Here is a 23,578-nt window from a genome sequence, read left to right on the forward strand (position 1 = left end):
GGTAACTATAAATGCTTTATTTTTACAGTATATAAAAATATAGGAACAAAATACTATACAGAAAAATATAAAGTTAAGCAGAGATCTTCTCAATCTCATTTTTAAGAGGGAAGACAAACAGGATCATACTGTGCAAGCCCCAGACTTCAGAAAATAAAATTGTTCCAGCGGTTTAAGCAGTGACACGCTCAATCCAAACAGGAGGGACGCTGCTTACCATGGCCAGAGCTGTGCGTAGGGATACATTTCCAGCACAGGGAACTCGTCTTGCAGCTTCCAACATCCTTGCGAGTTTGTTTATCTCCAGGTCAGATCACGAAAGAGGACTTAAGTTTCATTTTATATTGAACGAAAACATTCTCACACCCCTCAGCATATTGATGGCCCACTGTACCTGGCCAGCACATCCCCGCGATCCCACCCGAAGGGCTCAGATTTACGTCAGCCAGCGAGTCTGCGGCGCGCTTGCCTGCAAATACAACTGGAAGCGGGCTGTGACTAGCCGCTGAGCTGGCAACTATGATTTAAAGAAAGGCAAAAGGTCAGTGAAAGCAAGCTGGTAAAACCCCTGAGTTTCCACTAGTTCCTTAAAGGGAAGAAAAAAAATTAAAACCAAACAAAAAAAAGCAGCCAGCATTCTTTTCCAAGGTACTGGCTGTCTTTAAGGAATGACACTGTGGACTTCAGCAGCCAACAGTACAGGAACCACCTTTTCCTCTTTACCTGTACTTCCCTAGTTTTCACTTTCCACAACCAAACTGTCCAAGTTTGCTTGCGGGTAAAGCAGGGAAGAGAAAAGGGGAAAGAAATGGGGGCAGAGAATTAAGGAATTACAGTGCAAATTATATGCTCAAGGAAAAAAATGCCACAAAAGCGAAAGGTTCTCTGTAGATTTTCCAAGCTTGTTCTCTCCATGGCCACAAAACAGGGTCTGTCCTCATCAGGGAATAACTGCCAACTGACCCTAGACCTTCAAAAGAATACAGGAGTACGTTCTCCCAAGCAGCGAACTTGCTTTTACACTGAGTATCGGCAATGCTAGCGAGATGCCAACGCAAGAAAGTGCAGTGGGAGTCTCAGGTCTGCAAGTTTGTCTTATTTTGTTGATTCACAGAAGAGATTTGCAAGGTCCTGTGCGTATTCACGCTGGAAAAAAGTATAGCGACACATGATGGAGACAGTCTGAGAATTGTTGCTGTGCTGAAGCAGCTTGCGGAGTTTCACTTGAAGAAAATTGACCAAAGAAGAAGTAAGACCTAAAAAGGAAGAAGGGAATTGCTCCAGGCACCAGCGTGTCCCAGTTCCCATCTACTGCGAGAAAGGTGCTGTAGCAGTTCCTGTCTCCTGTGAGCAGCACGTGCAGGACAGCAGTCCAGGACCGAGCGATTGTGTAGGGATAACGAGCAGCATATTTGGAAAGCCTCTCTGCGGCAGACACGGGGACCACTCTCACTGCCACTTGTAGATCTTCACCATCTTCTCCGTCAGCGTGGCCAGGAAGTGGGTTTGGTTCACTTCCAAGGGGCAGATATCCAGCACCGGCAGGTCAGCTTGCAGCTTCTGCAGCAAGGAGCCACTTCCAGCATCCCATAGCTGTGGGACAGACAAGGTCAGAGATCACAGGATTCTCCCCTCCCATCCAAACAGAGCTCGCTCTCTAGAGAAAAGACTTTCCTTGAGTTACTTCCAGGAGACTTTGTCTACTTGCTCACCCTGCTTGGGTGGTCACTAACAGACTCCCAGCATGATGTCACCCTGACTGCCCTCTCCTCCGACCCACGAGCTCTCACGCAGCCTGTTGTCCATCCAAGCTGCTTTTTCCTGTAAAGGGCAACCCTTCTCCCTGCCCTCCCCGTCATTCCTAAAGAGCCTGCGCCCACCCTCACAGCACACAGCACATTAGCTATCCCACCCAGTCCCCATTACACCAGTCAGTGCCCAGTTGCGCCAGCGCGCCCGTTCCTCTGGTGGACAACGGGGGCTTGCTGCCTGCATTCCTCCTGACAGGCATGGACCACAGGCCTTGGCTTATATCGGTGTCCCACGCTATCACAAAGTTACACCTGCTATAAGCAAGTGCAATGGTCCAACCTGCGCAGGGTAATGCGTGTGACAAGCCAATTCCCACCAAAACACACTGATGCTGTGACCGATAAGGTTTCTCTCTTAAGAATTGCAATAAAACCCTCCACCACACTGAAAGGAACGACAGATACCAGGGCAGAATTAGATGCTTCATCACCAGCACACACGAAGACGCTGCCATCCTCCTCCGGGCTCTGAAAAATGGCATTCTTGGTCAGCAACTTGCAGGTGGGCCCAGCGCTGAAAGTCTGAACCGGGTGAGAAGAACACACCACATCTTCAGAGGTCTCTGTCAGTGGGCTGGAGGTCAGTTCCATCATCACACAACGCACGCATGGGTTACTTTTACCTGCGCAGCAGGAACAGAGAGGTAACCTTTGGAAAATTTAGTTGCGGGCAAGTTTTAACTGTAGGAATACAAGCAACACCACCCTGCCGCTGCGTGCCTTTGCCCTCACCCAATTCTTATTTCTATGCAGACGCTCATTGCTCTGGCCAAGGCAGATAACACATTTCTGCTCTGCCCTCAGCACCAAAGCTGCCGTTGACCCCAACGACCAGCAGGACAGAGCAGGAATGAGAAGCGCGTCACAGATGCACGCCTTTACGTACTAGGCCTGTATGTCGCAAGGCAGTGCCGTGTGCTGATCTCTGTTTGAATATCGATGCATCCTCCAGGTTCCAGCGGCAGGTGATGAGGCCGGTAGGAGTTGCCGGCTTTCTGTTCCCAAAAGCAGGCTCCTTCCAAGGTCCCAGCCAATATTCCACCGTAAGGCAGTGATGCCGAGGCCATCCGGGGCAGATAGGACAGCGATACCATGGGGCACCTGAAAGCGTCATTGGCAAGAGTCAGCGCTGCCTGCTGCAGCCACACGGGCGTTCTGCCTCACTGCTTCAGAGCTAGTGTCTCTCTCCAACCACATAGCAAAGAAAGGACCTAAGCAGGCTACAGAATGGTCCTTCAAGCAAGGAACCTCAATGGGTTTGTCAAGGATAAATGAAATTCAAGTGAATTACTCAGCCTGACGTTTTAAAGCAGCATCAGCACGCATCAGATGCGTGAGAATCAGCATTTGATTCCCTGAGTAGAAGAGATGGCAGTACCAGTGTCTCACGCCTCTTTGTAATTTGTCCTTTCCAAGTTAAATACTAAACCCAGCTCCAAAAGTCAGTTCTCCTGCTCAGGCTGTGCCGGTGGGTCCGTTTTTGACCACTCTGTGCCTTACAAAGATGCAGGGGCCAAGCACTCGTACCAAATTATACATATGCCATGCAACCTTATGAGAGACTTCTCACATCTGTGCCAAATTTGAATTTTTGAACAACAGATTCACTTAAAACAATTTAAACTATTACAATTGCTGTATGATCTATGGAAGAAGCTACATTTAGCCTAATGTATATTAGTGAGGTTGAGAGGAATGAAAAATCCTTAGACCATACCTGGATTTCTGAGGGACTAGTTCCTGGACGTGAGAGTTCGTGTCTCTCAAATCGTATATCATGATAGAGCCGTTGACCAATCCAGCATAGATGTAGTTTGTATCATCGAGACACCAGCAGCAGCTCCAGACAGGACGGCCAGTATTGTACGTCTGCACCACACTATTCGTTGCCAAACTGCAGAAGAAACGCAGAGTGTTGGCCCATTGCACAAGCTTCTACTGATGAGAAAATCGCGTAATTAAAGTAAACAAATGTAGCTTTTTGAAGTCTTTAGACAGAAGCATCTCCCTCTAGACTGAATTCCGAGTTAATTCCTCCTTTACTCCAGACACAAATCTGGAAAATCTAGACAGAATAATCATTTGGATATTGTCAAGTGATTTATAATTCTTCCAGACCAATGCTTCCCGTTTCCAGATTGATCTTTGGAGACTGGGAAAGGAAATCTCAGAGCAGGATCTCAGCTGCCTTACCGGAAAGGGAAAGCTAAGTTACTTTTCTGGAAACAATTAAGAGAAGAGACTTTAGTGTAATCCCGTAATATCGTCTATTCCTGCAATCACAGGGCTCATCTCTTCAGATTACATCTCTCATTAATTATTTCCCTCTTTTCACATGAGAGGAACAATGCTTATGCCTCAAAAGAATCCAATTTAAGCAAGAGTGAGACGAGTGGGGTAAAGACAGTTAAAACACACATTTATAGTGTCAATTCTTTAGAAACTCGAATTTGTGGAAAGAAGAGGGGAATACACAGAGGGGCGCAACCCAGAATAGCAGATGAAGTTGGTGTCAGCTTAGAATGTTTTTGCAAAGGGCAGCGTTGTCGACATAGGCTCGGCACATTGAGACTGGCGTGAGAGAGAAGACAGCACGTATCAAAGTAACTCCGGATATCCTTTGCAACACGTGGGTTTCTCCCCAGGGAAGGTGATTACACTCAGAACTCCAGAGAAGCAACTAATTGCTCCCAGGTCAAGTATAAGGGGAAAAAAAAACAACACAAAGACAAACCTGGCTGAGGAAAACTAAGAGGGAGTTTGATATCAGAAGAGTGACTGGTTAAAAACAACAGGAAAAAACCCCACCCAAAGTCATGGTGCTATTTTAAACACTTGCAAACCAGAATGGAAGACTTCAGGACATCTCGGCTAATTCCTTTTGGTAGGATGACTATGAAATCAGGAACTAGAGAAAAAGAGATGACAAAAGGGGGACTTTTCTTTTAGAGTGAGACTGAAAGAAGTATGAAGATGCTGCTGAAGTAAGCACTTAACTCCAAGAGATTCTGGGATCAAGCATAAAGGCAAGAGGATCACAAGTTCCGATGCAGCCAGCCAGGCAGTTACAGGAATCAAGTGTCTGAGCAGATACGACCAGAAGCTGCTCTCCAGATAAAACCATGAAAAGAGTATCAGCCTCATTGGTTAGAAGCCTGACACACTGACTTTAGCAGAAAGTTTTGTTTACTTTTAAGTAGTCTAATAAACATTTCAACATGGTAACAGGAAAGCAACATTCTTTACATTTTTATTGCAGGATTAAGTTCTCTTCATTGCTTCACTTGTGGGAAAGAACTGGGACTAATCAGTCCTATAACAGCCACAGATCCTGCCGAACCCTATACTGACAGGCAGATGTGCATACAGATGTTACTATAACTCAGTAAGAATCAATCAGCCAACAAAGTTTTGAAGCAGCTCAAGATTGAAGAGCAGCACAGAATAGCAAGAAAATACACTCATGGGCTGTAAATTCTAGCAGGACCGGACACATTTTTGTCTCAGCCTCTGCCTAATTAGTCTCCAACCTACTGCTTTAAGTCTCTGCTAGCTCTGGAGAACCTGTGTTCCTCTATCACGTGCTCAACCACGCATTTGTCTAAGCATTTCATATCCCAGATGAATTCTGTGCTCTGCAAGAAGTTTAAAGTCATAGAAGCCTTTAGTGCAGGGAAGAAGGTGCCCAACCTAAACACCCCTTGTTTCTGTTTCAGGCCATACAAGTTCCAATGCTCCACATTCCCCTGCAGTAACAGAAACCCAAGCGACAGTAAATTTCACATCTATACATCATGCTGCATTTTTTCCTCAATATAACTTGGCCAATCCATGTCGAATTACTTATTTTCCAATGAATTCTCCACAGGAAAATCAGAGACACGTAGCTCCATAGCATCTCCACGTAAAAGATCTGAAAGCAAGAACAAGTCTTTCTCTCTGTTAGTTCCCACATTTGGGAAGAATATGCAGTCTTGATCTCATCTCAGCAGCATCTTTTGGAAAGCAGAATAGCAAGTGCTGCAAGACATTTAGAGGGAGACTGAACAAAATCCAATCCAGTCTCTTGCACACAGCAAAACTCCGCTGGGACAGGTTGCTCCCCCCCAGCAGGACTCACCTGGTAAGTTTGAGAGTGTTGTCCAGCGCAGCAGAGAGCAGCAAACCATCTGCTCGACTGCTGAAAGCCAGTCCTCGAATCTGTTTACTATGGATGGGGATGTACTGACTGCTCTTCAGGTTGGCCACGCTCATCATCTTAACACCACAACCTGTCACAGAAGGATAAAGCAGGTTATCGAGCAGCAGCACACACGTAGAGCTTGCAATTCTGTGCCAGAACTGCAGCACCTGGACTGAAGCCTGTGGTGGGATGAACGCGTACAAGTTATTTGCTGTTCTTTAGTTCAAATGGCAACAGGGTTAAATCCTGAAGGATCCCAGCCAGCAAGAGCAAACTCAGTGTTACAACTCTTGTTACAAGAGCCTGCTCCTCTTTAGCCAGTTTCTTGAAAGACATTCTCAGTCTAGATAAAAACACACACGGTAGAATTACATGGCTATTTAAGAGAACAAGCATCACTGCAAAGAATGGTTACAGGTGAACTTAACCTGTGTGCTACGAGAGTCGCCACAAAGCCTCCATTCAGAGATTCATTCTCTGGCTCCAAAAGCCAGAAAAATAAGATCAGCTGAATGCAGAAAACAATTTTGTTGCATTTAGATATGGCATATTAACTTCCAAACCATTAACCTATTAAAGTAAGTTTCATCATTCAGAAAGCATTGAAGTACTTTGCAAATAAACTCTCTCAGACTCCTAACGCTACATCTGGTTCATTGAAAAAGCAAGCTGGCGCTGGTCCAGACGTTGGGTCACTTGCCCCTGGCTATAGCAGCCAGAAACAACGCTGCCCGTGCCTTCTTGGCTTCCTGTTTCCTCACTGGGAAACAGTGCTCCTGTCACTCATAGTAAAAAGTTTTGGGGGTTGTTTTTTTAAAAGCACGTATATTGACAAGTCAGCCACATGTGGGTCAATCCACCTACAATTTGAGGAGCAACGTTTCTCACTCAAGCACTGGAAGCCTCTCTGCAGGCCCCTGTGTGCTGGCCCCTTGTTCTGTCAGAAGACCCACTACCTTTTTGCAAAGGCTCACCCTCATTGCGGAGAACCGGATACACCTTTTACCTTCTTGTGGATGTGGCACTTCAGCAGAAGAGCCAGAGACCCCCTGCTAGGATTCTGCCGTGGAAGTGACGGGGTAAAGAAGCTACCTCGCTAGGCTGAAGTTACCAACGCAGGGGCCAGATGAACTACAGGGAGTCTTGCGAGCGTTCCCAGCTTACAAGGCACATGCAAAGGTCAAGCAGAGAAGGAAGGGCAGGGAGCAAGTAGAAAAAAAAAACACATTTAACTTTCGCCTGTGAACCCCCAAATCTTGACTTGCTTAATTACCAGGAATAAAAGTAGACTGTGGAGAAGGCTGCGACACCACGAGACAACTCAGCGAGTCACAGTATGCCATTACTCTGCAGTTCCCGGTCTGAGACACCACAAAAACCTTTTCCAAGTGGTACTTGCGCTGGCTTTGGCTGGAGGGGAGGCTGCCTGGGAGGCAGGTGCGGGAGCTGCCAGGTTGCTGAGAAGCGCTCACATTGTGCTGGGCCACCAGAGCCTTCAGCTCCTGCAAAGAAAAAGACCCAAAGAGCTTTAATGTGCCTCTGGCAACGTAACCTTCTGCGCCGTCTGTTCCAGATGCTCCAACCGTACTTGCTCTCAGATAAAGAGGGAGAATATGGTCCAATTTCCACGCTCTTTCTGAAATGCTGGATTTCCAAGTCCACTGACTACGACAGTGAGCAACAAAAGCATTTAAACGCTACGTGAGTTCTAGCAGAACATACTCAAAGTCTGTTATTGTATGTATTGGACCCTGTGAAAGAGAGGACTCTTGGGCAACACATAAAAGCCAATAACAATTATTACCAGATCAATGCTGTTTAGAAGAGAATGAACTGCCAAGTATTACATGCAGCTAAACCACAAGAGAAAGTCAATTAGAACCATTTTCCAGAATTTCCAGAATACCTCAGAAGAAAAAAAATAAAAGCCCAAGTTTCAACATAAAGGGCGTTGCAGGAAACAAGTCAGTCTATTTAATGAAGATGACCCTATTCTTGTAAACCCTGGGCAGCAAATTCCAGGAACGACACAACTCTCAAGAGCTCCAGCCCTGTTTTCCGCTACCTCCTCCCCTGCTCTTTCTCCACCTCAACTGATGGACGCTCAAGGATGCTCAGCAGAGACGTGGCCAGTGACAGCTTCCATCAGCAGCAAGGTACTCCTAGAATTCCTCTTTCCACAGAGATCACCGGGGTGAGGCGGGTACTGGCATGTGCCAAAAATGTCCCCAAAAAAGCATGTTGACCAGCTTGTTGTAATCCAAGGGCAAAACCAGACAGTACGGAACCCCAGGGATATTAGAGGGAGTGTATATATTAAGAAAATTGCTACTTGCTTTCTGTTGTCTGAGCAACATAGATTAAAAAATACATACTATTTGAAACATAAACAATTAATGGCCACAAGAGCAACAGTATGAATATATTAGTAGATTTCAAGCTAGCTTCAATATTGAACCAGCCACTACCACTTCACTCATGTCTAAGCAAAGGCAGGTTCTCCAAGAGACAAGATCAAAGACCAAGCTCTACATTAATAGTTATCAAAAGACTCATAACTTTTAGGAAACTGCTCAAGAGTAGAGCAATTCTGATATTTTACAGAGGTCTGATCTGTTTTGCATCAAGCTCATTGCAAATTCCTCAAGGGAACAGAAATCGAAGCTGATGACTCAAGGAGATCCCATTAGGGCAAAGACAAAACAACCTGGGGAGGAAGAAGAGGTGCGGGGGTTGCCAGGATGCTTATGATGGAAGCTTCAGGCTTAGAATAAGCAGTTAGTGAAGACACAGATAATTTAGAAGAAAGCAACTTTTAATCCAAAATTTAATAAACTCCTTACTTCCTAAAAGGCAGGAGGATACCACCACCACTGAGGATCAGAGGAGATTAAACTTATTTGTTGCTCTGGAGAGTTTACAAAACTCTCCTTGTCACCCGCACTCAACATTCAACTTCTACACAAGTTATTAAAAAGGAAACCAGGCAATTAAAACCACAAGGACTATTAGTATGTTTACATTTAAACACAACGGACAAACCCAGAAACAGGAAGTCTTATTGGAGACACATCACCAAGACAATTAAAAATGTTGCACTGCAGAAAAAATTCCACTAATTGTGCTCAAAAGAACACTCTTCTGGTAGCATAAACCTATACTTTCCTTTTGGATGTTTGCAGAGTTTTCCTGATGCCTGGTGCTGACCAAGGACCTCGAGGGCACACTCATCCCTCTGCACGCGCTATGACTGCCTCCTAGATTTCAGCTTGCCATCGTAGTGATGAACGAACACGGTCACACAGGTTGGGGAAGGAAAAGGATATACAGCAGAAGGCTTCCCAAGGAGTACGCACGAGAAGTAGAATTAGGAGAGCACAATGAATAGGAAAGGAAAGCAACCAGTTATGACAAATCCAGGGCGGTTTGCTTTTGAGTATTAGGTTACAGTCTTAATAGCTGATATGAAGCTTCAAAGACAAAGGCCATTATCAGAGGACTGTCACCCTCTGGCTGTGCTCCCACAGACCTCTTATGGAAGCCATGCCTGCCGTCCTGCCCTACGCAGCCTTGTGTTTAATAAGGAGAAACACATGGCTGTGCAACCTTCTAGCTGCAGTGCTGCACTACAAGCATTCCGCCTTCCTTTGGTTCAGGTTCAAATTCAAAGGGACGCAAAGCATTTTTAATCGGCTTCACTATAAGGAATAGCTGAATGAAATAATCAGCTTTTACTTAATTCTAGATCTTGCCCAGACATCAACTGGAGGTGAACACAAATATGTAAGATTTTTATGCAATAAAGCCATTAGCCTGAAGTTTTTAATAAAAGTCTTAGGTTCACAAATTTGTATTGACATTTGGATGCTCTGAAAATCCTATTTAATAAAAGCTTTTCCAATACATTGGGCAATATAAACTGACCTTGCAAGGCTCACAGTTACACTTGCTTTCTTCTCCACAGCAGCATGCGATCTCCTGTCATTTCCCTGCCACTCCTCCCTTTACTGCTCCATCTGCCAACAGAGCTACTGTTTCCCACTTGGCAAACATGAATCTCCTACCCCAGTCGATCAGCGGCATTAATGCCAGAAGCCAGAGATGGTTTCCTTATCGTTAGATAACTTTCATTGAAAATGTTGGCAGATTCAGGAGTACTGCAGTAGTTCACATCCAATTCCCAAGTTCTTTGTTCTCACAAAGCAAAAGCTTTAGGCAAAAGTAAGGTTTCAGTAGCCCTGCTTCCAAAATGCAAGTCTGAACTTGCCGTGCAGCGTGCAGCATATAGCTCAGCACAGCACACACCACAGGTTTACATATAGAAACAGCACAGTCAAGAGCTTTTTTCCAGAGTTTTAGCTACCTACCCTCACTTCCCTCAAGTTCCTTTCCTCATATATTTTCATATAGCTAAAGACTTAAAGGACATCCTTTTTCTAGCCTCAATCATCTTAAATACTTCAAAGTACAATGAACAAGATTGTTAATGGATGAGAGCAGGGAAAAATGCATACAAACCCACAAAAAGGTCCTAACTAGTGCCACGGCTGCTGCTGAGGCACAGCTCTCAAGCACACTAGCAACAAAAAAGGTTCACACCATGACTTTTGGGGGGGGAAACCGATGGCACGTGCTTTCCGTAAGACTTCAGACACCAAAGTTTCTATGCAACCAATGAACATCATAACTATTCCAACAAAGTTCTATCCAACTGCGTTTTGCCATACCGAATGTCCCCAAGCGTACAGACATTTCACGCTTTTCTTTTGCAATCCCACAGCACTTTGTTTCCTATATTGACTTACAGCTTTGTATGCTATTAAACACGTTTTCTTGCGCCATCAGTAACATTGCTTGCTGAAAGGACCAGGGCAACAAATTCGAGATGCAACAAGGCAAATTCAGATTAGATGTAAGGGGAAAAAAAAAAATTCTCAATGAGGATGATCAAACAACAGGATGTCCAGGGAGGATTGTGTGATTTTTTTTTGATTGCAAACACTCAAAACCTGGCATCACAGTACCCTGAGCAACCCAGCCCAGCACAGAATTACCCAGCTCGGGTCCCTTCCGACTACCTGAGTAGTTGTTTTACTAGATGACCTCTCTTAAGATAAGGAACTTGTTAGGCAGATGATCAAAATATCAAACAACTTCGAGACTTATTCCAGACTTCCTGCTGATTTTCTGCTCCCCAGCAAGTTGTTTTACTTTCTGGTTTACTCCTAATATAAACAAGCACCTTAAAATTGCTTCCAGCATTCACATTAACCACTACAGGACAGTGATGAATGCAGTATAAATACTGAAACAAAGCTTAAAGAACACAGGGTACTTAATCTTTATAACATGCGACTTCAATTCAGTTAGACTGGACACTCTATCATTTAACAACCAAAAGAATTGCAGGAAGACATTATGGACCTGCAGTTTTATCTTACATTTTTCTTAAGGCAAGGTTTAAAGTGGACCAATTTTCTTATTAGGTCTGATGAGCATACAGCTTCATGCAGGAATTAAGGCAAGCAATTTATAAAGCCTTATCTTACATCACACAGGAAGACTTCAGCAAAGAGGATGTTGCCTAATGTAGAGACATGAATAGCCAAGGCTATAAAAAAAAAGCCAGAAGTAGAGAAAAGCATAAAATTAAGCAAGTTAATATCTAATCTCTCACTGTCAGTATCTACTTCATACAACAAAAAAAACCCCTAGCAAACCAGCTGTGAAACAGGCCACTGGAAAACCCAGCACTAGTGGAACATGCCTGGTAATTCAGTCGGAAGCACCAAAGTCCACAAGTTATAGGAATCCCGCAAAAGTAGCTGTGATGGGTTACAGACCGTCACAGTATTGCATGAGCCAGAAAGGAAGCAGTCGTTTAGCAGTCAGTCATTTATTTTGAGTAATTTGTATTCTAAGGGGACAGGGAGCCTCTTAGCAGCCGTTCAGCCCATGCATACAGCCTACCCTAACCACAGGCCAGGTCTCAGGGTGCCAGAAGGTGCTTAAGTAGAATGTTGACTGACCTTCACAAAAAAAAAATATTAGGGTTTTTTTGTTGTTTTCTTTTGTTTTTGCAAATCGCCATACCTCTTCACAAAGTACTTCTCAAAGGCTCTTGACTAACTAGTGATCACAAGGCCCATTACAGGTTTGCTACAGAGATTTTCCAAGCTTATCTTTCTCTTAGCTGCATCAAAATAAGGACAATAAGTTTGGTGCTGCATTACCAGGCCTTTCCAGGCACCACAAAATCTGAGTAGGAACCTACAACACCAGTGGCCAAAAAACTGTACTGCTAAACTGCACTTACACCTTTGATTAAGTCTTAGAAGCACAAGAGGGAGAAAAAATAAAAGCAAAAAAAAAAAAGGTCAGTGTTATGTAGTATACATGAACATGCCAGCCTGGGATGTTTAGGATACTCCTGACGATTCGCCAGCTGAGTTTAGTAAATCTCGCTCCTTATTAAAACTGGAAGCCTGTCTTCTCTCCTCTAAGGGAACACGCAAAAGAGAGGTTGCAGAGAAAAGGGAATCCTCTGTGTATTAGTAGTGTGAGACTCACCTGAACTTGCTTGCGGAGTTTGCTGCATTCATCTGTCAAAACCTGCAACTGGAGACGGCTCTGTGCAGATTCCAGCTCTGCCTGTCTCCGCAACATCTGCTCCTTTTCTAAAGAGCTGGAGGAACGACAGAAAAGCAATCCTTAGCACTAGGTACTACCTAGGAGGCTTCTCTGGGCTGTCAACTCCTATCCCCGGGCTTCATCCCAGCACAGCTCCTATTCAGGTAAATTCAAAAGTAACAGAAAATCTGGTACCACATTCATCCAGAACATTCACCTCGAGATGTTCTCGGTTATGCAAGTGTACTGAATGACTCACTCAAGTATTGTGCCATAGAAACAACAGCCTTTCTCCTCACCCTCTCCAAATGTGCTAATTTAGAGAAGAGAGTGAAAAAGAAATCAGGGGGTTTTTTTTCCCCCTACAGAAACAGTTTAGCAAATTCTACACCATCAATGTACCAAAATACCACGTCAGTAATACAGCAAGTCATAACACAGAAAGATCTTCAAGCTTGTTTCTACTACCAGTGACTAATTTTGTATTTCAGGAAAATACAGCTGTATCAGAAATAGGCAGATATAGATAAATTCCCTGTGAACACCCATATAGAAGTCATACTTACTACCTCACCTTGAGCCTAAAGCGCATACACACAGTTTAGCAGCAGCAGTTTTGACAACATACTTCAATTTCTCTTTCATATATGCTTTATGCATGAAGGAATACTTAAAGAAGGGAAAGAAACACCAGTATTCCTTAAAATTATCTGCACATTTGGTCTATAATGTTGACCACTACATTCTGCAGTCCAAAATCTGCAATATTCCAGTTATTTCAGTAGTTCAGGTGCAGGGAGATCTAGCTTGCCCAAGTACCTTCTAAATGTACAGACCTAGCCTCACACATTTACCAAGCACAGGATTCTGTCATTTCCCTATAGCGTTTTCATGCAATTTTTTTTTTTGCTGCAGAAAAACCAGGTGAAACACTGTATTTAACCATTGCAAACACATTCTTTAGACAAGTACCCAGAGCCTGAAGGCTGGTTTTTTTGAATGTGAAGAACAAAATCTTATACCTAATTCAAGGTTATGCACAAACAATATCGATGCGTGCATCAGTGTTCAGGTTTGTCCTCCGCTCGTGGCTATGTGCCATGAAGCACCCACTGCCAGCACCTTCACCGGTGCAGCCGGTTGCTGTCTGCCTCCCAACAGAAACAGGAAGCAGAGGAGGTGCAGGGCAAGCGGGGAAGGGCTGCAGGGAGATCCTGACACACAAGCAGCAGTTAGATAACTACTTCTCCATGAGATAAGGTTTAAACACCCAAATGCCTTCTGTGCTTTTGAAAAAAAAAAATAAAAAATCTTATTTATAATTTGTTTTCCAGTGTCAATGCAGTAAAAGAAGTGTGACCCTTCTAAAAGGTACAGTTCAAACACCATCAGGCAGTGGCAATCTGGACAGAAGAGATATTTTCCCTTCGTGACAGTTACTCCTCAATCATTTCTGGTTAATAATTACCAGGGTAGTGAGGTTTCTGTTGAAAGACCGCACTGAAAGAACAGCAGTATAGTTAGAGTCATGTGAAGAAGACCCCAATTAAATTCTATTCACTACAAGACTCAGGAGAACCCGGACATCTGCAGCCTTTTAATTTCAGAACAGTATCTGTGACAGCATCTTACTGAAAAGAAATTAGCCCCCATTTTCATACCTGCTTTTCCTTTTTCCAATAAAAAGTCCACATTTAAATTGGAGGGCGAAGTGGAGTCATAGTAATGCTTACTGACCTTTTGTAAGTAAAGCTACATGAAGAGTTTGACAGAGCAAGATGGAAAGTGATTCATATGAGAGATTACTCTGTTTAATGCATGCAGAAAAGATGGCAGAAAAGGTCAGCTATTCACTCTCCTTGCATTTCTAACTATGCCTTGCTTTTCTCATCTAATGATGAATTAGCAATATACTGCCTTTTGGCAACAACTCTGCATGTTCTCCCATGATGACATTTCAGGATACAACACAAGATGGCTTTTGCTATTTCAGTGCCGCGAAGAGTGAACCAAAGAATTCTGTTCCAAAAGAAAAAATTCTCCTTCCAGGTAAGACACGTGCAACACAGTGAGGCCTTGGCTTAAGACAGCCGTAGTCATGATAACCCCCCCCAAAGAAATGCACAAATTGCTTTAAACAATACAGGAAATTAAAGCATGAAGTCCAAGCCAGACTGCAGCTTTCAATGGCCCGCAATCAGTGAGATCATATCTTTACGTGGAGGCTCCGTACCTTTTCATGCGTTCCTGTTCACTGGTATCCAGTGCTTTCAAAGTACGAGCATACAGGATCACAATGTCAGAACGTTTCGCTTTCTTATTGCACTGAAATAAAAGACAATAATAAAGTTCAGTTCATCTACAAGAATTTAACGATCCAAACTACGCATCCCTACAAGTTGCTAGGCATTATTTTGAATCATCCTTATAGCTTTGAAGGGAGGGGTTGTCTACTTGAAAACAAATCCACAAAACTCACAAACACAGCATGTTTCCTCCCTCCTGCAGACACCAGAGCTCTAATCGGGGCTACAGCAACACTTTAGGTCATGTATCCTTTTGCATCTTTAATAATACACCAGCCCAATCTCTTATTTTGAGAACATCAAGACTTGTTGGCTGCTTCACCAACAGACAAGGACTGGGGAAACCCTGAGTAACTCCCAACTCCAGTATTTATGTAGTATATTCCTTTAATCAAATCTTATAGGTCCAAATCCATAAAAGCTTTCCAGTGTCAGTATGAAACACTGACATCCCACTGGTTTCAGTGATACATGGGGAGCCACATATTTCAATAATTTTGTGCATCTGGCTGTGACCATTTAGTACCTTAGAGTCACCTTAAAAAGAAGGGATAATACCTCCCTCTGAGTTGGGACATGGAAGAAATTATGGCATCTGCAATCGTATGGCTTTGCAAATATACTTTGTTGATCAGAAAAGAGGTAGTGAATACTCAGATCAAGTAGCTCCACTGAACATTAAATTACTATGTGCGCTTAAAATGCAGGCTTCTCTATTATTTAGTAGCACGAAAATATCATGGGCAACAGTTTCATATCAGACGACCCCCCTCTCTTCGTCAAGAACTGCCTTGCAGAGCAGTAAATGGCTAAGACTGCTTTCCTGGCAGCCAGCAGCTGTCACTGGCGGGATCAGGAATGCTGCAATTTCACAGTAACTTGCACTCAAGCCACTTAGTATACAGAGCACCACGCACAGCAACTCTGTGCTATTCAATCAGAGAATGCCCGGTCGCAAACGACAGCGACTGAAAATGAAGGGAAGATGACTGAGCTGCAAGGCTCTCTCCAGAGCACGAAGTTCTCCCAGGAAATTTTCAGTAATTACACCACTGAAAGAAAAAGAGGGAGCAAGCACCCCTTAAAAGTCGTTAGAGTTCAAGAAGAAAGCAGTCACAAAATTCCAAAGAGCAAAGATGTCAGGAAGGTCTCTGAGAATTCTGTCTGGGCCTGAAGCGGGTGAAGAAAAGCTTACACAGAATTGACAGGGAGAAGAAAAATAAGGTTTGGGCCTTTGCTATGGCAACAGTGATTCTTTAGGTTTAATCACAGCGCACGCCAACAGGAGGTTTCTTGTTGAGAGGAGAGAATCCTGCACAAAGTCAAGCAAGACTATGGAAGCTCTCAAAATGACAAAGCCAAAGAAATCCTGGGCTTCCAGCCACCAATTCGACAAGCAGCAGAACTGAATCCTATTTACAAGGTACTCATTGACCTATTTTTTTGTCAACATTCCTTTCTGGAGAAAAGGAATAAGGAATGGAAGCACATCACAGAAGTGTAGACCTAATCAAAAGAGATCAGTGTTACCCATCGAAATAAAGCCAAAAAGAACACCTTAAAAAACAGACCCACCACTTGCAAATGGACATTAAAGGATGTGACTTGTTTCTCAGTTCCCTCTTTGCAAGCTACCTAAACAACCTGATCTGCTGCAGTTCAAAGCACAAGATCAGACTGAAAACAGTTCTCAATTGCTTCTAGGAATCTGTCTGCCATTCCCACACTCCAGGACCACAGTGCAGTGTTCTGAAACCAGTTACAGGTTTCACACTTGAACTCTCAAACCTCTGAGTCTGCTACTCACAAACGCTCTATTTCAGGGAGAAAATCTAAGTCAGAATCCTTTCTTTAAAGCAGCAGTAGTTGTTCCTGGCCTAGTTACATCAAAATAATGGTGATTTTTGTTATTTCTGACAGCAGGCAAAGGTGGATTCTTCGTGCAGCAAGCAGTTGTAACAGTTCCGGTGACCATGCCTGCAGCAGAAGTTACCCGATAGCGAGTCCTTTGCAGCGCACATAAATGTCCATTTTACCTGGGGGCACTTCCCTGCCTGTCCCTTGAGCCACCTTTCAATGCAGGTGTAACCAAAGAGGTGTCCACATCGCAACGCTGAGAGACGGTGGTCCCCAGCATTGGTCCACTGCTCAAAGCAGATTGCACAGGTATCCCCTTCCTCCTCATCCAGTGGTGCAACAGGAACTGATGGCTCCAGTTTCTTCAGTGGAGTTCTCTAGGATTAAAAAAAAATTTAAAAACCCACCCAATTTTTTTTTAGACAAATGCAGCATTTACCATATTTAATCTGTCTCCAAAAGCATTTAGGTCACATTACCTGTTTTTGCTTCACTTCAGCCTCTTCATCTTCATGACTTCCATGTTCTGCAGAAGCTTGAGACGGCTCTGCTTGGATCTGACTGGAAACTAAAGAAAGCATTGCCTAAATGAATGGATACGTAACAGAGGGAAAAGGAATTGTCCTTGCCTTGATTTGAAATCATCGGGGCATAAGGTAAGCAGCGCAACAAGGGCGCAGGTTACACACAAAGCTTCAGATCAACGTCTTGGATACTGAAGGCCAGGCAGTCTCTGTGTAAGCCCTTCTATTCATCAATAGTAGTGCTAAAGAACTTTTATGTTTCCTTTTATAAAAAGCAGCAGAATTTCAGTAAAAAAGGAGAGGTCTTTTAAAGACGGCAATTGTTATCAGGATTTTCTGACCTGCTGGAAACAAAGATAGCTGCGTACAGGTCTATAGTTAGGCTGATGTAAGGACACCCTGCATCATTACGTCCAGAGAAAGAGACACCCCAATATTCAGAAGTTATTTTGCCAAGGGATCTAAGCATGCATATTTCATGCGCCAAGAAAGCATTTACCGTATGCTATCGGTCCATTCACCCTGACTTAAGCAGTTTTCCAGCTGGTAGTTATCCGAACTATCAATTCTGCTAGGCCATATGTTTTTGTGGTGGGCCTCTGTTAGCCCTTCTGTTGAAGCATGGGCACACAGAAACGCTACATTTGGATTACCACCACTAGCATACTAAAAAAAGGAGCAGAAATCACTGCTTCCTCCCCATCTCCTGACAAAACAAGAGTTGTTAGTCACATCTAGTATTTGAGGCAGATAATCTCAATCCAGTAGAGAGGTATCACCTAACCCTGGCGAATGTCAATAAAGTTTTCAGCCTCTCTGGTTCTGGGCTGATAGGAACCAGTGCCTTAGATAAGCAAAAGAGACAAGGGAATTCCAGAAAACCCTACAGAGAGCATATGTTCACACAATATTAAACAGCACTTAACAGCTTGAGCTCCTGTCACGTGTAAGACTAGCTCAGAGCAAGCAGAATGAATGTGTTCAAAAGACACCTCATAGATGTACCCTCAAAAAAAAAAGGTGTCAAGGTGGGCTGGCCAATCAAAACCAAAACTAAGGGCAGAGAGTGAAGCATGAGAACATCCCTTAGAGACAGAAGTAAAAAAAAAAAAACAAAAAACAAACAAACCCAAAAACCTTGTTCTCATATTCTCTGGGTATCAATAACCTTGACTAGCAAGTTAACTAACTGTCACTCTTACATAAACTACATATGTTCATTACAATGTCACCAAAGTGCATGGCAGCCTGCGAACATGAGTCTGGATAAAGGACTGGGAGACAGAAAAAGCCAAGGAAAGAAAGAGACCTACAAAAAGCCCACTGTCCTAAGTATCTCTACCTCCTCAGCTAAATGTCACAAGAAGTTACAGGGATGAAAAGGAAACTCTAAACTGAAACAGACTGAAACCACAAATCATTAAAAAATACTGAATCAGATCCTTCTCTGAAAACCGAAAGCGCTGATCTCCAGAGATGTGACTTGATGTTTTCAATAATAGTCCTTGATAATGTAAGTGTGCTAAGTACTAATTTGTAAGTTTGAAGTTATTCTGAACATTTCCAAGACATTTATAAGCATTTATACAAATGTATTTATATACATAAATGTATTATTATTTATATAAATACATTTATATACACTTCCAAAATTTATAAGCAGCAGCCTGCAAATAGCAGAAAACCCGTATTTAACATTACAGTAGCAATCACCCATTGCTGCTACTGCTCTTGCCAGAAAGCCTTGTGGTAGCAACCTGCTCCCGTCAGCTGCAGCCGTAATGATCTCTTAGCACCGTCTGTTGTGAAGCTCAAAAGGATTTCCCCACTGAGTTTTGAAACTGCACGATGAGTTTCTGAAATCAATCTCTACACGGCTCAAATATAGCACAAACCTCCTGAGCTAGCTGCTGGAGGTGTCTCCTGGGCTGATGGTAACAGCGGTGCTGCAGCCTCCACTGCTTCTTCCTCCTCAGCAGAAGTGCTGCTGTCAGAGTCGCTCAATTCTATCGTTTCATGTGAGCTGTGTTCCTGGTTGCCCCTCGCGATATGTGAAGGGTCCGGGCGCGGAACTGGTCCTGTAGCTGGCTCTTGGGTCCTGCTGAGTTGAAAGTAACTGTCCAATGCTGCCCTGAGTCCAGAAAAGCAAGAAATAAAAGCCAGTTATTTCAGGTAAGCTAAAGGCTCAGCATGTTTCTCCCCACTTATTTACGGTAAAATTCCTAGGCTCTGACTGCAATAGGAACGTATCAAAGTTATCAGGACAGACCTTCTCTGGTAGTGGGGCAATCCCATACAATTGCCCACTTTATGAAAATCAGCGGTATCATACAGCAACCATTCATTTTGCTCAACTCAAAGAAAATCACCTTCTTGTTTCAACAATGATATTGTCTTCTTTTGGGGTGGGGTGATCGAGAGAAGAAAAGCAAAGAAAACATAAGTATCATTCACTAATAGCCTAAGGAACTCTTAACCTGTACTTACAATCCTAACTCAGACCTGGTTCCCAAAGCCACGGGTAATATTAGACGCACAAAGTCTGTATCAGTCTCAGTCCATTGACTACTTTGTGCCTGGTCTTTCTACGTTCCCTCTTTTCTACTGGAACTTCATCCCTGGATAGAACCATCCTCCTCTGTCTCCCCATTAGTTCAGCTATCATCTCAATTATCCTTCGGATTCAAAAGAGAAGTTTGTCGGGTTGCCTTCTAGCCCTGAAAACTCCAGTGACCTTCACACGCAATCCAAGGGCAAACAGTACAGTTACATTTAATCACCTGGGAGGAGAGAAGTTCTTGGTCTCACTGAATTTAAAGGCAGTGCTCCGGTTAATTATAATTTCACTCTTGGCATTTGCAAAAGCTACAAAGATGAGACCAAAACCAAACAAACCAGAAACGAGGATTTCTTTCTGGTTGGAGAGCATCACCCTTTAAACCCATCACAAATGCTATTAAACGTAGAACTTTTACTTTCTTTGCCTGGAGGGAACAAAAAAAAAACCCTACAGAAAAATATTAGTTTGCATGTTTGAATGTTTCCGCAGCAATTGTCACCAGAAAACCTGATCAGGCAATTGCCAAATCAAAGGTGAAATGCAAAACAGAGCACATGCTCCACTGAGCTAAATGCTGGCTGGAACTGCTGAGAGTCAGCACTGCTGCAGGAAGCACCGACAGGAATCTGGCAGAGCAGTGGGAACGGTGCGAGAAGAAGCTCTGCAAGCATAGAGGGGCTCAGAAGTCACCACCACCACTGCCAACATAAGAAATGGGGGGATTCACTTTACAAGAGCAAAGATCTTGCCAGAAGAGATCAGAGCGCGCTGTGCCATTATTGAGCTTAAAAGGCCTGTGAGCCACCCAGAATTTGGCCACAACCGCACACCTGAGCTGGGCTCTACAAGCCAGGAAGCAAGGCGGTTTTAAACTGATGCCAGACTTGGTAAGAGCGCCGTTCAGACCCAATCTCATTTCTGCTTTACCTGGCACTGATTGTCCTCTGGGAACCGCCAATTCTCTGTTGCCTGCGAGCTCTCCTCGCTCGCGGATGCTGCGCGACCTGCGGCACTGGCAACTGCCAATACCCATCAAACGGCCCTTGTAGCCTTTGCAGTCTGTTGAGAGCTGAGGCAGGACTCAGCTGCTGGTCAGGCTCGGCAGCTGCTTCCCGTGTTGCACCAGCATTTGGTATGACAACAGCGTCATCGGCAGGAGGAACTGTAACCCTGCCTCCTCCTTCGCCGAGTACCGGATTGCCGGAGGACAGTGCTGCGTGATCAGAGGGCTCTGTGGGAAGCGTCCCGAGGTTCTCTACAGAGTAACCAGCCACTGGTTGGAGATCAACTTCCATCTCTTCTTGAGCCATTTCTGCAAAGAGTTGAAGAAAACTAGTATTTATTTGCAAGTCTGCACCCTACTTCTAGCCTGACAATAGCAAGAATCAGGTGCAGCAGTCAGTGACTACAAAAGCCTTTAGTATTCAAACTTGAGAAAAAAAATTGTCCTTTTGCAGCAGAGCTAAACCGTCTCAAGGCGATACACGTACGCGAGCTGGCATAGCAGGCAGCACCCTCCCAGAGCCCTTGACTCAAAATCTTTGGCTCAACAGCAGCTAACAACAAACGCGCATCGCAAAATCAACTTAAGTAAGCCTTTGGATGAATACGGAAAGTTAAGGATTTCTTGCTGGCATCATTTACTTGCCAGTAAATTCACGTGGATCTCGGAGAACAGAGTTTGGAAGTATTCTAGAGACTCTCCATGGTGAGCAGCACTGCACAAACACCCACAAATACATCCAGAAACAAGTTCCACAATGCAGTTCTTTGTCTGTCACATTGCTCTCTCTGGAGGTGGGTTTATTTTCAAGTTTCTTCAACTAAAATTCCATTATGGGAAGAGATCACTGTGACCCTTACCCACAGCTCACTTAAGAGGCCTTTCAGGTACTTTATATTCACCCACACCACACAAATCCAGAAAGGTTATCACAGGAGAACCCACTACGAAGATATTATGGGCAGTGAGTTACCTACAGCACCAGCATTTGTGGATCCACACTCAGCCTGAGACTAGATAAACGTGAAATTTGCAGTAAAACCTCACATATATTACGTAAGGATGATTGCCCTACAAACGTCTTTAGGATAAAGACTTCAAGTTACCTCCTAAATAGAAGTACTACCTTAGGTTTGGAAGAAAACAAAAAAATAATTAGGCAATTATAAACCTGAAAAGCCTTAGGAACTGTAGACCTTTAATATTACTTAAAAGCCCAAAGTACACACCAAAAATGTACTAGGCTAGGTGCTGTGCAAACAGAGCAAAGGCTGCTTTTAGTACAAAGAATAACTGGAAAATGTATATGAGAATTACTAGAGGGGGATGTACTAATGCTCAATTTTTACAGACCTTTTAAGAAATTCTAACTTACAAATAATTTTATAGTTCTTAACCTAATTACCAATTCAGCCTAAGTTAGGGCAAAAATAGATGTTAAATGCCACCTCCCACTAGAACAGTCACACAGTCAAGATATGATATCAACGATCAAATACTGTTCTCTAACACTAAACTCACGCTCATGATAAAATCGCCACCTATAAGCATAACAGACCCTTTATTTTCCCCACAAATTAACTGTGAGACTTAAAAATACAGTCACCGTTGTGGGTTAACTAAACCTACATGTTTTTTAATTACAAAAGAGACGTTAATAATGGCATTTTCACCATTAAATCTTGGGAGTCTTCCTGAAAGGGGCAAAAGCCAGTGCTTCCTTGAGACAGCAGGAGTCACTGGAGGAGCCTGCAGATGGAAGGTCTCTATAAACAAGCTTCTTGGGCCCAGATGAGAGCAATCAGAGTGCTGTCACAGGGCAGCGTTTGAGAAGCAGCAGACTGTTTCACAGAAGCCTCTGCAGCACCAACCAGAAGGCTGAAGCACAAGCTTCCCCTTGCGGAGGGCTTCCTCACAGCACAGCACAGCACTCGGCGCTGCTCAGCCAAAGCCAGGCCCCGCTCTACATCTCCAGGAGTTATTATGCCGCACCTGCTTTAACATAAAGTTAACAAAAAAAAACCCCATCAAAACACCCAAACGCGACCCAAAATGAAGAGCACGCTCCACAAGCATGGGTTTATTTCTGGCTTTTTAAAGGAATCGCTTAATTTAACTAAGAGCCAGTCACATAAACGGCGCAGAAGGGAAAGGGGGGGAGAGCTCTCCTCTGGCAGCCGCAGGCACCCCAAGCACTCGGGCCGCCACCCCTGACCTCCCCTCAGGCCGGGGCCCACCATCACACAGGCTTCCCGCCGCCGGGCCCCTGAGAGGCCAGGCCCCGGCAGGACCCCGCGGCCCTCCCCGGTGGCCGGCCGCGGAGACCCAGCTGCTCCCGGGGTGCTCGGGGGACACTGGGCCGGGCCGGGCGAAGGGACCCGGGGAGAACCATCGCCGCCGACCCCCGCTCACCTGCCAGCGGGCCCAACCGCCCCACTCGAGCTCCGCGCCGCCCCACCCCCTCCGCCCTACTGGCTGGTCGCGACCTCTGCGCCCGCTTCTATTGGGCGAGCCGGGGCCAGGCTCGCCTTCTCATTGGTCAGCCGCTCTGTCCGTCTGTCTAACGGAACGGAGGGTGAAGGGGTGAGGGGAGGCAGAGCCTGTTCTGATTGGTCAGAGCGCCGCAAGGAGGGCCCGGATGATTGGGCGGCCAGACCCCGGCCTGCCTCAGGGGGCTGGGCAAGCGTCGGGGAGCGCCTTTCCA

The 23,578-nt window shown here is 44.4% G+C and overlaps 1 protein-coding gene across 3 annotated transcripts; it reads right to left on the reverse strand.

Moving 5' to 3' along the window:
• Positions 1 to 23,329, reverse strand: RFWD3 (ring finger and WD repeat domain 3). Of its 3 annotated transcripts, XM_075765485.1 has the most exons (15): positions 23,287 to 23,329; positions 22,746 to 22,866; positions 22,548 to 22,623; positions 20,799 to 21,183; positions 19,207 to 19,442; positions 17,267 to 17,355; positions 16,967 to 17,164; positions 14,858 to 14,949; positions 12,565 to 12,679; positions 7,268 to 7,496; positions 5,932 to 6,082; positions 3,529 to 3,705; positions 2,698 to 2,912; positions 2,217 to 2,434; positions 359 to 1,593 (listed from the first exon to the last, which is right to left on the reverse strand). In XM_075765485.1, exons 4-15 carry the CDS (start codon positions 21,179 to 21,181, stop codon positions 1,450 to 1,452), a joined length of 2,247 nt encoding a protein of 748 aa, XP_075621600.1. In that variant the 5' UTR covers positions 21,182 to 21,183; positions 22,548 to 22,623; positions 22,746 to 22,866; positions 23,287 to 23,329; the 3' UTR covers positions 359 to 1,449. The 3 variants fall into 3 exon arrangements, with proteins under 3 accessions (XP_075621597.1, XP_075621600.1, XP_075621598.1); XM_075765482.1 differs by lacking the exons at positions 22,548 to 22,623; positions 22,746 to 22,866 and having other exon boundaries at positions 1 to 1,593; positions 23,287 to 23,328; XM_075765483.1 differs by lacking the exons at positions 22,548 to 22,623; positions 23,287 to 23,329 and having other exon boundaries at positions 22,746 to 22,837.
• Between the last annotated feature and the right edge of the window lie 249 nt (positions 23,330 to 23,578).

This window comes from Balearica regulorum, chromosome 13, assembly GCF_011004875.1.
Source record: "Balearica regulorum gibbericeps isolate bBalReg1 chromosome 13, bBalReg1.pri, whole genome shotgun sequence".
NCBI lineage: Eukaryota > Metazoa > Chordata > Aves > Gruiformes > Gruidae > Balearica > Balearica regulorum.